This window comes from Onychomys torridus, chromosome 19 (assembly GCF_903995425.1).
Source record: "Onychomys torridus chromosome 19, mOncTor1.1, whole genome shotgun sequence".
Lineage (NCBI taxonomy): Eukaryota > Metazoa > Chordata > Mammalia > Rodentia > Cricetidae > Onychomys > Onychomys torridus.
Genome location: NC_050461.1, coordinates 27785985 through 27805211, shown reverse-complemented (window position 1 = coordinate 27805211; position 19227 = coordinate 27785985). Strand labels below are relative to the sequence as shown.

The following is a 19227-nucleotide window of genomic DNA, read 5'->3' as shown; positions in this document are numbered from 1 at the left end:
TAGTCCCAAATCTTTTATTAATTCCACATATGTCACGCCCACTTTGATTGTTGTGAACCACAAGGAAGAGACCACATCTAAAGTTATGGTGCAAGCACCAACATATTCTATAGGTCTACGGGAACTTTAAGAAATTGTTTTCTGGGTTCTGGGTGAAAAAAAATTCTGTGGTGTTTAAGAAGAAACAATGAAAACTGGAAACAGATGCCAATCAACTCAATACATGTGAATTATTTATATTCTGTCTCTACAATTTACATCTTAAGTGGATATGTTGATCTGATACATTGTAATTCTCTTCCAAAAAGGCTTCAAATACCTAACAGCTCTGATTAAGCCAAGAAATATTCATTTCTCATCCAAAGCTTAAATGCTGTTTAATTCTCACTGGAATGTTTAAAGAAAAAAAATGTAACTCAAGAAGCAAGATTTGAGGTAGCCTCATCTCTAAAGTATTTTATTTATCACATGAGTAGTACCAATAATGCTCTCTTCTAGCTGTCTTATTTTTGGGTAGAACTAAGAAGACTGGCTTATTCATTTAGTTACTACATGTTTTTCTCCTGGGTGCCTGACACATGTCACATTAAGCTATACATAACCTTAAAAAAAGAAGAAGCAAACAACAAAAGTTTTATCATTATAAATATGTGAGATTATTTTCCATTTGTTAAAATACTGAAGCCCATGGAAGAACTAATTGACTAATAACCCTTCTATCTTTCTATAAGGGGAGCTGTTATGGGTTAGTTAAAAATATGAATGGACTGGTATTCTCTTAAATTACACAACTAGAAATCATAAGCAAGACATCCTTTACATACATGAATTCAAGGTTGGCTTAGCTCATGTAATTATATTCAGAAGAGACTAAACACAGCCCTGTTCAAAATAAGAAATATTGATGCACAGTTTTCCCTTGGCTCTGGAGATGAAGGTTCATCTAGAGTTTATAGTCCAATAGTGGAGGAAGACAGACAGAAAAGTAAGAAATAAAGTTATTCTAAATAAATATTAAGCTGACTAAGGAACTTATTACAGGAAGATAAATCCACAATAGGAGCTAATTTAAACTGTCAGGAAAGGTCTTGCCAGGAGATGAAACTTAAATATTAAAAAAAAAAAAAGTCATGCTGAGGGAACTATGAAAGAAGAGGAGAGGAGAGGAGAAGTGAGGAGAGAAAAGAAGAGAAGAGGTGAGGAGAGAAGAGAAGAAAAGAGAAGAGAAGAGAATAGGCATGTAAATAAGCTTCATACATTTCAAGGATAGGAAGAAGTCCTCATTGCTGCTGGAATGTAACAGAAAAGAACACTTTGACATAGAAAAGACATAGGAGCTCACTCACAAATAGTTTTGTAAACGATGGAGCTTTTATTTTGTAAAATTGGAATTCCATGAACGCCTTAGGAGGAGGCAGATCTAATATGATTTTCTCTTTTCAGAGCTTACTCTTACTGTTGCTTAGAAAATGGATTATAAACTGGGCAAAAGGAACAACAGCTGCCGTAGCTTCATAGGCAAAAAAAGAGCATTTCAAGGCAGGCAGCAGCAGGGGAGAAAATATGTGACTACACATGGAGAAAGTAACCTTTGGTGTTATGGTGATAGAAGCCTTGGTGATTTAGATGTGGGAGGTGGAGGAAATAAAAATGTTCAGGATATCCTCTATGTGTCTGACTTCATTCAATAGGTGGGTATCAGTGCTATTTTCCAAGCTAGGGAAAGCTAGAGAAAAATGAAGTAAGGGAACACGGAGTACTTATGTTTAGTACTAGAAAAGCTCCTTCTCAGAGGACAAATACACATCTAAGTGCCCACATGAAGTATGTTTCATCATCTGAAACAGAGCCGTGCAACTTAGACCAGTGGGTGACTACCTCTAATCAAATGAAAGCTAGTCCCTACATGTCTTAAGGCAGTAGGTCATGCTGAAGACACCACACTGAGTAAAGACTTTGGATAATGACTTCATCACTTTCTTCTGATATGGATTAAGTCCTAGATTCTTTGTATTCTTGAGAGTACTCTTATAAGATAGTTGTTATTATTATTATTATTATTATTAGCAAAAATTTAAAGATGGAGACAGTCATTGAAAGAAGGTAAATAATTCACCAAACATCACTCAGCCAACAAGCGCTCAACCTCCAGAAAATCTAATTTCAAGATGTGCATGTATAATACTCACATGAAGTGGACTTCTGATGCAAAATTATAGTTCTAGAACTATGGATTCTGCCAACTAGAAACCTCATTAATAGAATTTATACTTCATCAACATCATACAGGGACCAATTAGATGTTATTCTTTACCCTGATGTGTCATCAAAAGTACATCATGAGGTACTTGTCAAATTTCTGCAAAGAAGATTTTATGTAGTAAATCCATCCTTCAGAAATTATTTAGGAATGAATACTCCAGGACAAGCAAATCTGAAGAAAATCATCAGGACTATGCTAACACTACAAGAAATGTTTAAAGAGCATTTATAAGTAAAAGATGACAAATAACACCATGGTATTATATGTTATGCAAATAACATGAAAGAATAAAATTTACTGGCCAAGCATATATACCAAAGAAAAAGAAAAGAATCAATTCCAGTAACCACAGTGAAAAAACAAAGGAGAAAAATGCATCAAAAAGATAGAAAATGAAAGATGAGAACAACAACAAAGAAAAAAATGGTAAAACAAATAGAAAACAATTAACAGTTAAAAAAAATGGCAGGATTAAATTCTCACCAGTAAAAAACTTGAATAAAAAAGAGAAAATTCATCAATCAAGAGGCTGAAAAGGATAAAAAGAAAACAAAGGAGGAAATCGAGCAAACAATATGCTGCCTACAAGAAACTTGCTTAGACACAAAGTAAAAGTTAAAGATTAGGAAAAGATATTCTAAGCAAACAAAACAAAAATTAGAAGTAGTTAGGCTTATGTCAGATAAAATGGATGGATTTTTAAGCACCAACTTCAAAAAACAAAAGGAGCTGCTATAAAGGAGGACCACTATACACTGATAAAAGGAAGAATTAAATAAGAGAAAAATAACATTCATGCACCATTTCACCTAACTTTAATGCAAGACTTTTCTCCTCATCCACACACGGAGCCTTCTCCAGGAGAGAGATAATAAGTTAGACTACGTAGCAAATGTCAAAATACACTTAAAAGTCATGTCAATACTCACAGCCACTGTGACTGCTTGTACAAGACCTGTATAAGTTCAAGCCACCCAACGTCCCAGCATGGGGGAAGGAGGAATTCATGAAGTTCCACTATTAGCTGAAGAGACTTTGGCAGCTGTAGCTGCATGGAGGAAGAATAGTCAGTTTTCTTCAGTGATCCTGCCCATGAGAGGCTGTCCATGCTCTATGTGCTACACACTAAGTGGATTCAGAGAGATATTTTTTCAAAAGCAGAAGAAGTTGGGAAGAAGAGTGGTTGGCACTTTGGGGAGAAAATGGGAAGGAGAGAAGAGATGAGTTTTATTGTATGCATGTATGATACATAAAATTTCTAATCTAAAAACTGGAGAAAAATTAGCTAAAATAAGGGAAACTGCTTGTTTATAAATGCTATATATGTATGTTACCTAGGGTTTTTTTTCTACTTTCTATAGAACTAGTTAGTGTTTTCTCTTTTCTTAAGTTTATTTTTATTAATTCCTTGAGAATTTCATGCAATGCATTTTGACCATATCCTTCCCCACTTCTCACCTTAACTGCCCTTAGATCCCACTCCCTTGCAATTTCATGTCCTCTTATTTTGTTAATAACCTACTGAGGTAACCTAGATTTTATTCCCCTAAACATTTCTTATCAAGTAGATCTGAAAACAGAATACAGCTTGGAATCCTCAGGAAAGGTCAGCAGAAATTAATTCACAATTTAGTGAACAAAAACATCACAGCAGACACTTTAGTAAAGAGAAAAGGAAAAGGCTGTCTCCAGAGGAATTAATACTTGAATGTAAAATTCACAAACTTTAAGTAGTGAGAAGCTTTAGAATGGTGTTGCTTCCTCAATACTTCTCAGAGAATACCATATAATGAACATAATGTGTAAAGTTGAGTAGAAAACATTCTGCGTAAGGTTAAGGAAGAAAATGAAAGAAATGAAAAAGTCTGTTTGATGAATGGATGAAGAAAATGCGGTACATTTGCACAATGAAAAATTGCTCAGCTGTTAAAACAATGAAATCATGAAATTTGTATGAAAGTGGGTGTAACTGTAAGAAAATCATAGTGAGTGAGGTAATCCAGACACAAAAAGACAAGTGTGATATATAATCACTTATATGTGGACATAAGCTGTTAACTCTTCAATACGCATGCTACTATCCATATCACTGCAGAGGTTAGGTACAGACTACAAAGGAGAGAAGGATCTCCCAAAGGAAAAGAAAATAGAATAGATATTTGTGGAAGAAGGGAGGCTGCTGGAACTGGAGGATCAAACCAGGAAAAGGCAGGAATAGAGGGATGGGGGAGGGAATTTGGGAGGAACAGCTAAAACTACAGGCCATTTGCGGGATCATATAGAAAACTAATACATTAGAAGCTTCTTAAAACCAATACATATATGAAAGAAATCTAAATGGAATCACCCAATAACAGGGAAGACAAAGCCTCAACTAGGCATCTCTCACCATCAAACAAAGCCTTCAGTGTCAGAAATGACTTACATCTAATCAAGTTGCTGGCCAAACAGAAACACTGAAACAACCCAGGTTGTGGCCAAGGCTACTGGTGGCTCTCCACAAATTAATGGTAAGTTCTAATTGCTAAAGACAACACCTAAATAACTCTCTGAACACAGAAATGTCAAGCTGTCAAGTTGATGCCTACCTAGAGCCTTCACCTACTGACTAGTATTCATGGTGCTGGAAGGTACTCTGTATGATACAAGAGGAGAAATGTAAACATCAGCCCCGCTACATTGTTGACTTGTCTGTTAGATAGGCTGGTGCAATAGTGGCACAGACACTGTGGAAGTAACCAACCACTCCATGAGAGGAAACCTATGCCTGACATGCTCAGGTGGTCGTGAACTTGATACTAGATAGGCTGCGGTCCTAGGGAAAAACCAACAACTCTTCTGTAAAGGAACACAGCAGTAAATTGACTCCTAACAACCTTCTGCTAGACTCGTAGATCAGTGTCTTACTTAACCATCACCAGAGAAGCTTTCTCCTGAAGTAAATGGGAACAAATACAGAGGCCTACAACTGGACAGAATATAGAGAGTAAGGAACCTAGGAACACTCATTCATAAATGGCATGTCTCCATCAAATCCCTTCCCTCAGGGCTCAGAGAACTCTGCAACAGAAGGAAGAAACATTGTAAAAACCAGTGGGGATAGAAGACACCAAAGAAATTAAGCCTCCTAAACACAACAGGACTGATGATGTACCTATGAACTCCAGAAACTGGCTACATGCACAGGGCCTGCAAAGGTCTAATCTAGATGGGGCTCCAGTAGTGAGAGGGAAGGAGAGCACAAGCCCTCACCCCTAACCCAGAAGCTTTCTCCAGCTGGTAACTGCTCACAAAGGTAAAGATGATTTTATACAGTGGAGTCTCACTGGGTATACAAACTACACTTAAGGACAGGCCCCATGATCAACGTTATATAGACAACATAAGAAGAATTCAGTGGTTGTTTGTTGTTTTTTGTTTTTTGTTTTTTTTTAAATATTATTTGCTTGTTTTGTCTTATAGTGCTTTGTCTGGGCTTCTTTTTTCTTTTTCTCTTTCTTTCTTCTATTCTTTCTTTCTTTTGTTTACTTTAGAGGACTTTTGCTTATACATTATAGCTTCCAATTTTTTTATTGGTTTTTTGATATGTGTGAATGTATGTGTCTCTGTCTCCCTATGTTTCTTGTGCTTTTTTTTTTTTGGCTCTGTTTTATACTATTCTGGTTTCTTTGTTTTTATTTTATTTTATCTTGTTATTATTTTTTAAGATGCTTGTTGGTTTTCTAATGAGAAAGAACAAGAAAGACTATGAATTTGGGTAGGTGAGAAGATCAGGATGATCTGAGGGAAGGGATTATCAGAATCTATTGCATGAAAAAAATCTATTTTCAATTTAAAGAGAAATTCTGAAGAAAATTAGAATAGAAAGAATATATTGCAAAATAAAGTCTACATAACAAGAAAGGAAAAGAATGATTGCTTAATTGTAGAACATGTTTTCTACAAAACTAAAAAAGATGTGATAGCTGCTTTAAAAGCTTTCCTCTCAAGTGGGGTGTGAGTTGAAGGGGAAGGCTGGGGGATAGGAAGAGGGAAGAGAGGAGGATCTGCGATTCGCATGTAAAATGAATAAAAAATTTCTTAATAAAAAAGATAAAAAGTAAAAAGTTTCTCTCTCATATCAATTCACCTTTTCTGTTATTAGGGCATGGCACACAAGAGAAAGGAAGGAAGGGAGGGAGGGAAGGAGGGAGGGAGGGAGGGAGGAAGGAAGAGAGACAGAAAGAGAGAGAGAGAGAGAGAGAGAGAGAGAGAGAGAGAGAGAGGAAAGAAAGGGAAAAAATGTTTTCTCCTATAAAGAATCTGGATTTTTCAAAGATGTGAAAACAGAAAGAAACTCTTTGAGGAGAGAAAGGACCAAGTAGAAGAGAGAGAGGAGAAGATGATTTGAAGAATGAATATATTCAATGTATAATATATACATCAAGAAAAAGGTCATAATGAAAACCATTATTTTGAGCCAGTTAGTGATGGTGCACACCTTTAATCCTAGCACCCAGGAGGCAAGAGGTAGACAGATCTCTGTGAGTCTGAGGTCAGCCTGTTCTACAAAGTGAGTTCCAGAATATCCAGGGCTGTTACACAGAGCTATTACACAGAGAAACCTTGTCACAAAAACAAAAAACAAAACAAAACAAAAACACATTATTTTGTACAATATATACTGTTTTTTAATATCTTTCTCCAGTTTAGTATGAAAACTGTGTTCAAGACAATTATTTGTCCTTAGGGAAAATCCATATAAACAAACTATAGTGAGATATTTTCTACTTCTCACCAAAGCAGATGTCAATCATGGATATATACTTCATAGGCTAGGAATGGTAACTAATCTTTACAAAACTGTGTGATGTATTTTTTCTGTTTGTTACAGGGTTCTATAAAAATGCTTTCTCAATACTTAGTTGACAAGTATCTAAAACAGAGAGATACTTAAACCAGCGATCACCTTTTAACTGGAAAAAGTGCAAAGTCAAAATGTATTCTTAATGTCTACATAGTTTTGTCTGTTTCAAATCACTTCTCACACTGAGTTACTAACATGAAGAGTAGTTAATTATAGAGGTTTGTGTTTCCTGTTATCTCCCATGCTGACCTGTGTAACCCTGACAGAATTTTTCAACACCTCTACAGCGAAATAGTTTTGACATGTATAGTCTCTGAGGGTGTATTAAAGGAATATTTTAGGGTGTTTTGTTTTTGTAAGCAAAATTATCTTCATGTGTGCTGGAAATATTACTGTTGAGCCCAATACTCAAAGGAAAAAGAAAAAGAAGTAACAAGCATTGATTCACTGCCAGTCATTTCCACATGTATTTTCTAACTCAATTACGTTACTAATAAGATAAACTGTCTACCAAAATTTTGGTATTAGATAAGTAGTAACTTTTCTATCAATTTAATTTTTGCCATCTTTCAAGTGCATGTTTCTCATATTTAGAGTTATTTCTAAAACAGGGAAATGTATGTGAAAATTGAAATTATCAGAAGATACACGACACTAAGTAATTTATTACAGGCTAAACTGCAAAGTTCAGAATACTACAGCAGAAATTCTAATTATATTTGCATCGTACATTGCTGCCTCAAGTGTAGAAGCAAATTCTTTCACAAATCATCTTGGCTGAATTTGGTAGGCCACAGTGTTGAGGAAAAGCACTTTGTTGAGTTAGAGGATTTTTTGGAACTATGTCAGCCTTTAGACTAACTCACATTACTGAGGACCTATGAGATGCTGACTTATGCTTAGTGTTTCACATATACCTCCTAACAGATAACTGAGACAAGGTCTCCTCATCATGGCAATTGCACGACTTCTTGTTCTCCTTCATACATTAAGCCCTTACTTAATCATTGCAAAATGCACATGAAGCAATGAGTCTGGAAGTTGTGACAGCCAGTAGGACTTTGGGAAAAGACACAAATAAATATAACATATAAAAATATACACTCTGAGGGTTGGTTAGCTCAGTGTTAGAGCGCTTGCCTAACAAGTGCAAGGCCCTGGGTTCCATCCTCAGCTCTGGCAAATAAATGAATGAATAAATAAATAAATAAATAAATAAATAAATAAATAAAATGCATTCTATGAAGAGTATGGTTTTTAAATATAACATATAAAATATATACTCTATGAAGAGTGTGGTTTTTAAATATAACATATAAAAATACATACTCTATGAAGAGTATGGTTTTTAAAACATAAAGAAAATCCATGGCCTAAAAGACCATAAATCAATAGACAACATACTAATTACACTAAATGTACTAATGAAGGACTCTATGACCTAAGCCCGAGCAGGCTATATATATGGATACTTAAGATATGTACATATGTACATATCCCTGAAATACAAGCAACTTTAAAAACACCTTCACTAAGTTCACCTGCAAGGGGAACTCTGAATATTTTTATGTTTGCAGTGTTTCTCTTTAGTAGAAATTTTAGCCTAACCATTATTGGTGAAATTATTAAGGCCACTCCACGTAGTTAAAAGGGAGGTTTATTTTGTGGGGTAACTTACAAATGAAGGGATAGGTTGTAGGGTCTGGCAAAGGTATGGTGCAGTCCAGCGGTGTTCTCTGGAGAACTCTGCTCAGTCTACCTCCTGCGTCCAGGATCTGAGAACCAAGAGAGACCTCTCCTCTGGATCCTGGGTCTTCAGCATCCTCCCTCAGCCCCGCCTTGTGGGCGTGACCATTACCGAAGCCTCAATGGGGGTTGGAACTTCCAGGCCAAGGCTGGGATGGCTACCCACTACAAACCATTATCTGATTATTAAGAAATCTTGTTCTTTCATTCACTGGCATTTACAAGCTAAGTGATTTTTTTTTTATGATTAAATATATTTCATAGCAAATACTATTGTTACTAACTGGTAGAAGTAGCTCCAGAAAAGCCTATAAATAACCAATGAATACTTTTATAGTACAGTAATCTAAGTCCTAGAGCAGTGGTTCTCAAGCTTCATAATACTGCAACCCCTTAATATAGTTCCTCATGTTGTGGTGATCCCCAAACATGAAATTATTGTTGTTGATACTTCATAAATGTCATTTTGCTACTGTTATGAATCATTATGTAAATAACTGACATACAGAGATGTCTTAGGTGACCCCTGTGAAAGGGTCATTAGACCCCCCCCAAGGGATTCGACACCCACAAACCACTGTTCTAGCGATCTAAAGATTAAAATTTAATAAATCATTAGATTGATACATAGTTTTAGTTAGTTCTGTATATTTATATGTTCACATGGTTTTATGTAGTGTATTAGTTTAAATGAAGATGGCCTCTGAAGAGTAGAATCTCATGGCTATTTTCAAATTGAAATAACAAAACTTACAGAGGGAGATATAATTTCTCAAGGTATTATATAAAACATAGACATCTAAAACTCCAAAAGAGATGATGTCTTAGGATTCATAAAATCAGAACAAAAAATGAACTTCTAAGTCTTAAAACTACGCTGGGATTGTTCTTTGTCCTGGACCGACTGCAGGACATCTATCCTTGTCCCTCTATAAGCTGAGGATAATTGTCTTAACTGACTAAACACCCCATTATGTAAGTCAATATGCTAATGCATACAATCTACTAAATACTATTATACTAAATGAAACCATCTGGCACCAGAGAGCAGTTGAAGGAAGAGCCTTGAGGAGACATGCAACTCAGAGTCAGCTGAGAGGACCACACATAGAGAAAACACTGCAGCATTGCAAAGGGGGCCTTGCCTAAGTGCAGGCACCACACAGCTCTGACACTGTTTGTGATTCAGAATTTGCATAGATTAGCTTGCTATTTGAACTGGATTAAGCTCCTCATGGTGTCATGAGGAACAACTCACAAATAGAATCGACTTCATGGTCTTTTACTAAATGGCACGTCTTCAAATAAAAAATAAAAAAAAAACTAGAAAAAAAAAAAAAACCACACACCATCTCCAAATTATACTTAGTAGTAGAGCCCTTGTTAACATGTGGTCAGAGCCTTGGATTCAAGATAATTCAAAGAGGTATGTGGTAGCACACACCTGTGATCCCAGCACTTGGGAGGTGGAGGTAAGAGCATCAGAAGTTCAAGGTCAGATGTGTTTACACAACAAGTTTCAAGACAAGTTGAATACATGAAGCCTTACCTCCAAAAAATGAAAACAATACGGAAGATGATTTAAGGGAAAAATTAATCTATGTTACATACATTTGACAAGCCATTAACTTTAATTCACCATGTAAATTCAGACTGTTTCAAACTCATCTTAAATAGTAATTATCGGTGCCTTTTAATATGAAAGATGTAAGTGGAATTTTCTGCATATGTCTTCTTAAAAAATGTAATGCTAAAATCATCTCTTTCAACTACCATATTTTATTCTCAAGCAGGATGCTAAATGGGAATGAAAGAGAGATGGCCGAAGGGACAAGCTAAGCAATTTTCTTCTTGTAACTTTTGTCTTAAATGACAGGATTAAATCATGCCCTAATCACATTACTTTGGTCCAAAGGTCACTGTAAGATTTACAGTGATTCTTATTTATAAAAATCGAAACAGAACAGAGAATAAACTTCTTCCTATAATAGGCAATGTTTCAAAGTTCATTTCATAAAAGAGGTCATCAGACCAATATATCTTTCTGTCACTTTAACCATGATGTCTGAAGTTTAGCTTTGATATTGAAATGGATAATAACAAAGGCAAGTCCAAAGAAGAGATGAATCTATGTGGGACTGAAAATACCTCACTTTTGTTTTAAAGTGCATGTGAGAGAAAATTACCCTTAGAAGTCCACAGTGTATTTCTGAGTACACTGGCAGAATCTAAAGAGAGCTGTAGATGTCCCTGAAAAAGCATTTTCTGAGGCAGGCACTGACATGCTTTGAATTGTGGGACAGGATTGATGATAACAAAAGGAAAAAAAGTGTCAGATCAGGTATCTGGGCTTTACAGAGAGAGGCATTTTGAGGTATAATGTTCTACAACATAAAATCATTTAACATCCTCCATGCACAGGATATCTGGGAGAAGAGATGAGCAACAAATAATCTTATTCTTGGACATTGAGTCTAGTTTCAATAAGCTGTGTCTACATGGGGAAAGATGTAGGTATGATTTCTGTCACTTATTAACTCTGATCAAAACCTGTACCCCTTCCATCTCATTTAGACTCTAAAGCCAAAGATTTACAGTGGTTGAAGCTGTGTGATTTAGCTCATGCTACTTCTCTGAGCCCTCTAGTTAGGCCCAGTCAATGCTGCTCCCTGCTTGGGGATTTCTCTTCCTCCTGATACCTGCAGTGACATTCTACTCTAACTGCAAGCATTTGCTCAAGTTGACCTTTATGAGGTCAACCTTACCTAACCCATTTACAATAGCAGTCAATCTCCCTGCTCTTCTATGGACACTTCTTTCTTCTGTATGCTTCTCCAAGTGTTTATAATCAACTATATTTTGTTTTATGTAACCTGTGTTACTTCCTTATATATTCACCATATTCCTGTCATCCCATGTTTATCCCAACTAAATAAACTTTCCACGGTGATGGGGATTTATGTGTCAGTCTTATGTCTGTCTGTTTGATTTACATACACCAACCTTGACATGAATCTTGCACTAATCAGTTTTGTTTTTCCTCTAACTTGCATATAATAATAATAAGTGTTGTTGTTGTTGTTATTCCTCTCTACATGGAAATCTTTAAAACCCTGCTCAACAGCAAAGTAGAATCCTACTGAAGAACTATGCTGACATGAGTTAAGCACAACTTGAATCCTTTGTATTCTATAATTTAAACAGCCAGCCACCCCACTGATTTTGCAGTATATGGTCAACGTTAAGGTTGTTGACATTTTCTGGCCTTCCTGGGTACTCTACTACCATTGTGGACAGATGTGTGGCCCTCTAATCCTAATATATGTTATGAAGAAAGATGTGAGATATGTTATAAAATTTACCGACTAATAATTCCTATTATGTCTATTTGGACCAAAAGAAGTAGTACTTCAATCTTAGAGGTCCAGCACATTCATTGTCAAAGAATATTCAGTATTTACTAGATGTGTGAATGGATGGATAGCAGCAATGCTTGGCTTTGGGTGAATAAAGGTGAATCTGTGTGTTGGGAAATGTACCATCAAGCACACTTTTTTATTCATAGTTATTATAGCATAGTAGGAATTATCTAAAAAATTTGGAGTGTATGTATGTGTGGGTTTGTATTTTATCTGCAAAAACATGCACTTATATATGTGTGTTCATGTGGGAGCCTGAGCTCAATGTCAGTGTCTTACATCTGAGAGACAGTCCCCCAGAAAAATTGGAGTTCATGAATTCAGTTACACTGGCTGGACAGAGAATCCCCAGGATCCTCCTTTCTCCAGTTCTGTGGTGGGGTTACAGACAATGGCCACTACTCCTGGCTTTTGCGTTGGCATTGGTCATCTGGATTCAAGTCATCATGCTGTACAGCAAACACTTCACTTACAGAACCATCTTCTCAGTCTCCAATTTGGATATCTCTCTCTACCTAATCTCTCACAGAAAATATAATATCCTTTTTTCCTACAGCCACCATTCATGGCTAGAACCCTTGGGTTACCTAACTAGGCTTTATAATGACCATAATTAAAGGTGTCAACTGACCCACATTTCAGGAAGTGAGTTAGGAAGAATAGGAAAAGCATGCCCAATTTTTGCTTCTTAATGACCAGCATCCTTTATACAGAAGCAGTTCAGTAATTTGCATGATACAGCTAGATTAAAAAAAACCCTCAAGGCTCCAAACTGAAATCTTCATTCACTGATATGTGAAACTTGAAGTATTTGTATCAACTTTATTGACCCGAGTATATAAATCATAGTCAATTTTGAATATGTTCTTATTCTCAGTTTTAACTGTTTTGAAGAATTTTTACTAAATTATTAGGTCAGAGAACAGTAAATAAGCTATCAAGTCCTAAAAGCGGCAAAAACAAAAGTTAAAAACAATAACTTTAGGTTTGTGACCACAATAAACCCCACAGCAATATCTTAGGTCACTTATAAACTGTTCTTTCATTTTATAACACATAATGTTTTAAAATCAAGCAATTGTCAGTGATGTGGAAATTCCTTACCAAATGTTTAAGTATTTTTGCCAGAAATGAGCAAGGTTTGTCCCAAACATGTTTTTATTTTAAATTCCCAATGGCATCTAAATACACATTTAAACACGTTGAACATTTTGTTGACATTTTTTAAGAATTCAGAGACTGAGAGACAAGTATTCACTCCAAAGACAATAAATTATAATTCCAGAATCTTGGAACTGAAATAAGACCCAAAACATCACATGCTGTAACTTCCTCTGTGCATGGCATCTCCTCCTGAGGAACACCTGGCCAGCTGGGCATCTGATCATCAGGTGGACCTTTCAGAGGCAAGGAGCTCATAGTTATTGCCCCCCTGTTTGGAATGCATGGCAAGCGGAATGGCAGACAGATCAGGATTGCTCTTTTTATTGGAGTGGAGTCTTCCTTTTTCTCATAGTCTTCTAGGGACTCAAGTCAGAAAGACCCACTCAGTCCTTTTCCTACAACAACCTCTTGAGGTCTGAAGCTGTCTTTTATATTCCCTTTCCTTTCCCTTCTTCTTCAATGAAAGTCTTGCCTTAGACTGTGCCTCCCGTGAACATATTTTCAAAACCTGAACTACTGTCCCCCTGACTGTGGATTTATCGGTCAGGTACAATTCTGCTAAGCTTGTCTGCTTCGATGGATGTGGATGAAAGTTGACTTTTCTGCCACAAGTGCAGACTCTGTGCTCACACTAAACTGCTGCGACTCACACTGGTGTTGCCATTCTCATTCCTGTGCACTAATAGGGGGCAGAGTACATTTCCAGAAGAGAATGAATCATTTAACATGTGGATATGAGTAATAAACTAATTTCATGCAGGCTCCATGGTCCAGGTGTGGAGAGCTCTGAAATTTCTGGACCTTTTATTCACCAACAACCAAATTGAGACAAACGGATTAACTTCAGACTAACTGAAGTTCTGACAACTTAAATTGTATGTTTTTTTTTTTTTTTAATCTATACGGGGAACATAAGAAAACTATCTCATTACCAGATTGATTTCACTCACTATACAATATTTTTGGGAAATTATTTTTCCCTTAATTGCAGAATACATACTGTTATGCTTCCAATTCTATATATTAATCATGTGAATATCAGAGAGCATTTTATCTATTGCTGTGCTGAAAGGTAGATCCACTTTGACTGAATCACTCTATTTTTTATATTAACAGGACAGTAATTTTTTTCCTTTATGAGATCAAACTTATTGAATCACTGACATTCACACTATAGTTCAGTATTCTATAGAAAGTGTGCAACAGTTTCAAGAAAAAGGAGAGGCAAACAAATAAAATCTGGTTAAGTTTCTAATTCTATTACAGTGGTGGTTCCCAACCTACCTAACGCTGCCACTCTTTAATACAGTCCTCATGTTGTGGTGACCCCCGACCATAAAATTATTTTTGTTGCTATTTCATAACTGTAATTTTGCTATAGTTATGAATCCCAATGTAAATATCTGATATGCAAGATATCTGAAATGCGACCCCTTGAAAAGGTCCTTCTACTCCCCAAAGATGTCATGACCCACAGGTTGAGAACCCCTGTGTTACAAATTCTAAATATACCACACATCAGTATCCTTAATAAGTTGGCACTGGTCTAGAAGGAGAAACAGAAATCCTTCACAGTTAGTGCCGGGACATTAAGGTCATTGCTAGTACATATAATCAAAACCAGAAAAGTTGATGGTAGCCAAGAAAACATTTTTTTGTCAAACCATATTCAGTGACTCTTACTGTTAATGCAATATCAAAAAGAAAACAACCTTCTAAAAGGACAGTAAAAAGAACCTGACCCCAAGGAAAGAAAATGTGAGCATAAATAATCCTGGCTACTCTTTTAGTTTCTAAAATGACAGTATTCTCATCAGTTATGTGAACTTTTGTGGCTACTGCTCCAAGCCTTAGGTCTTAAACTAGTCTCGTGGGAATAGTGATAACTGAAGATGAAAATAGATCTTGTAATACAAGGTTATGTGTGACTTCTATATAAGTACATTAAACTATAGGGCATTCATACTAATTTAAGTCATCATAAAATGAATTTTAAATGTACTTTTATTGTTAATAAATTTAAATCACTTATCCTGGAACCTATCTCCAAATACATTCCAATAACTATAACAAATGGCTATAACAAAGACATTTATAAAGCCAGGAGGATGGATCCTTGGGTAAGAGTGCTTGCCCAAACCTGATGACATAGTTTTTATACCCAGAACCCAGATAGTGAAAGTTGTGATTTCTCCAAACTGACCTCTGACCACTATAATATGCCACCATCATGTGTGCACCCCACCACAAAAGAGTAAATAAATAGATGTCAGAAGAGGGCATGGGGAGAGAAGAGTAAATAAACAGATGTCAGAAGAGGGCATGGGGAGAGAATACATACATATATGTGTGTGCAGAAAATTTTTCAGGAACTTGGCTTGTGACTACACTGCAGGATTGAAGCACTCCCTGCCGTATTCTAAGTGGAGGAGAATACACAGACCCAGCCCCTCTCTCCCAAAGCCCAATAGTATTAAAGTACCACCTGTTGCTAATCACAGTTGAAGAAAGAAAGAATAAAAAAGGTTAAATGTAGCATTTTTTTTTCCAAACCAACTGCCAGCCATACTTCCCCCAAAGCACAGTCTCAAGTAATTCTATTATCTGTGCCACATTGACCTCATTTCGCCTCTGCGAAAATAGAAGGAAGTTGTCTAGAGAAGCTGGAAGTCATTTTTATTCTAGGAACTATCATCAGAGACTACAGCGAGGAGCTTAGGGTGTCTGTTCATGTCTTCTTAAACAGTAGTGTGAAAAGTACTAGATTGGAACAAGAACAAACATGAGAATTATTAGGCATGGCTTGATTCCAGTTACTTTTAATAAACAGAAAATTGTGTTTCAAAACTCTACCAGATTCAGCCTCCTCCACCTATCCCAAGCTCTTTCCTCTAGATTTTGCACTTTTGAGAGTAAATATTTCAACATACAGTTCACATATTTCTGAAATGCTTTCTACTTTGATTCAAGTTTTTCGGCTTTGGGACATACGTCCAGGAACAATGTGTTACAAATGCTGTTTGTCGGTGCTGTACATGTGCATCTCGTTAAAATTCTGATAACTCTTCAAAGGCTCCCCGGTTTTTCAGAAAGATATGCACAGGAACATTAAGATGTGTTGATAAGAGTAATTTAGTTGCACTGGACACACTTGTTTCACAAAAGCCCCTGAAACGTGTGTCTGGTCCCTGGGGTCTGAAGATACGCAGAGGTCTAGTCTTTATTTTAAGCACGAGGAGATTTCACAACTGTGAGGATGGATGTGTTATCCCACATACTAAACTACTTTATATAAATAACTGGAAACGCGGTTCTAACGTTAAAAAAAAAAAATGTACTTAACTCAGACTTCTAAGATAAACTACAGCTCGGGGAAACCTTCCTCTGCAGGAATGGAATCTAATTTGATGAAACATTTTCTCTCAATTGGAAAAAGGCTGTCCTGGGAACTTCTGAAAAGTTTTCCATATACCAGTTTCCAGGACTTTGAGAGCGAAAAAGCAGAACGCTTGGGGTCACTTCTGCTGGAGGTAATGCCCTTGCACGCTCACACTGACCCTGAACTTACAGGAGTCCAGGTCCCTTGTGCTTGGAAGCACAAGCCCTAAAGCAAAGCGAGAAAGTGGTCCCTAGCCAGCTGCCTCTTGTCAGCTGAAGCCAGTTAGGAGCAGAGGTCCCAGGAAAGGGCTCCCTGGACCCTACCTCTCTGCTGATGCGCTGGGGACTGTCGCCGCTGCTGTGGCCGCTGCGCCTGGGAGCCTCCGATCATCCCTGAGAGCAGGAGCAGAAGGACCCCGGCTGCCCCCGGCATCGTGGCCAGAGCAGATCCACTCCTCCTCAGGAGCCCACGGAGTTGTTGCCTCTCGTCCGCCCAGGCTAGAGTGAGCAGCTGCAGGGGAAAGAGGAGGAGACAGCCTTCCCCAGCTCTGCCCCGCCACCGCCCAAGGGTTGGGGAGAAAGGACAGTCCCCACCCCTTCCCAGGCCTGGGCCTTTAAGGGTGAGGGGAATCACGTCTTGGAGGGACTTATGAAAACTTCCTTAGCATTAAGAAAGTAATTGACACCAAGGCACTCTGGGGGTCTGCAAAATCCCTCCAGATGGAAAACATTATCTCCCAGAAATCCATAAAGTTAGAAACTTTTGCTCCTCAGAAGTCCTGGCAAAACTGGGTGCAGCTGCCCTGGGTCCTGGTGATCCCAGACTGTCCCAAGGCCAGAGTGCTAAAGTGGCTAGGAACTGAGGTTGCCTGCAGGGACGCTCCTCCTGGGAGGTGACTGTCTAGGCACCAATAGGGGGTCGCAGACTAAAGCTGTCCAGTCTCTACTGAACTATTTCTCATCACTCCACTGGTTGGAAGCTGTGTCTGTACTCAGGGGACATTATGAAAAGGGAATAAAGTGTCTGCTATGATTTCCATTTTTCAATCATGGCGGCTTCTTCCTTTAACTCAACAGAACAGTTATTTCTGTCACCGGGTTCAAATGGCTACTCCATACCAGGTGGTTATTGACCAATGGTCCTCAGTAAGACATCAAATAGCAACGTTTAATAGGTTTTAGGAGGCACAGGATATCCTTTGCATCAGTGTCCCATGGGTTCAGGATGCCCTTCTCTTGGTCATCTAAAGAACTCTCTCTCTCTCTCTCTCTCTCTCTCTCTCTCTCTCTCTCTCTCTCTCTCTTTCTCTCTCTCTCTCTCTCTCGCTCGCAGGATCTCACTATGGTCTGACTCTGCCGGTCAAGTGCTGAAATTAAAAGCATGGGCAAATCCTGTAGCTATTTTTTAAATTGTTTTATATTTGAAATATGATTGCAGTTTGTTTTAAAATAAAAATTTGTGCCGGGCGGTGGTGGTGCACACCTTTAATCCCAGCACTCGGGAGGCAGAGCCAGGCGGATCTCTGTGAGTTCGAGGCCAACCTGGGCTACCAAGTGAGTTCCAGGAAAGGCACAAAGCTACACAGAGAAACCCTGTCTCAAAAAAACAAAACAAAACAAAAACAAACAAAAAAATTGTGTTTACTAATTTTATAGGATGCAACAATTAAGCCAACTGAGACAATGTTTTGTAGGTTTCCACTTCACCAAAATTTGTATAACATTTCCAAGACCTCTACCACTGATTGCAACTCTGTATACAATATTGGACTCCCTGTCTTAGTATGTTCTGTTTTGCCTACTAAGGAAGTTTATGCACATATTTCCATATTGCAGTACATACAGTTGCGCAGATGGCTTATTTCCCTTTTCAGTTGATAGTTAAGATATATCTATTTTTAAGATGCTGCATAGAAGTTATAGTATTTTCAATGAATTTCCTTTCAGGAGAATAGGAAGTAACTCTCCTGGGGGACTGATGAGAATCTACAGCCAAGATCCTTCTTTCATCAGGACCCCTCCTAGAAGCATGTCTAAGCTTCTACTTTTAGAGCTATGGTTTCTTTCAAGTACATTGTGGTACTGTCTTCAGAAAAAGAAAAGATTTTGGTAAGGGCTGGTTCTCTCTTCTCTTCTCTCTCTGTCTCTCTCTGTCTCTGTCTCTCTCTGTCTCTCTCTCTCTCTCTCTCTCTCTCTCTCTCTCTGTCTCTCTCTGTCTCTCTCTCTCCCTCTCTCTCAGAGGCAATATTTGATGAAAATAGTATCATTTCCTCAGCTGATAACTTTGGCTTCTCACCGAAACAGAAAGTTTTCTTTTTTGGATGAAACTTTTGTGAGAAAAGAGTATTAAATTTTGACCAAAAAAAAAAAAAAAAAAAAAAAAAAGCAGGAAAAAGAAACTCTTTTGAATA

At 37.5% G+C, this 19227-nt stretch overlaps 1 protein-coding gene across 1 annotated transcript in view; it reads right to left on the bottom strand.

Annotated features, from left to right (window-relative positions):
* Lama2 (laminin subunit alpha 2) overlaps positions 1-17321 on the bottom strand; it is a 577324-nt gene extending 560003 nt beyond the window's left edge. The window contains 1 exon segment of the mRNA XM_036168737.1: positions 17141-17321. Within this exon segment, the coding sequence (XP_036024630.1) occupies positions 17141-17249 (109 nt within the window). The 5' untranslated portion in view covers positions 17250-17321.
* Positions 17322-19227: the final 1906 nt, after the last annotated feature.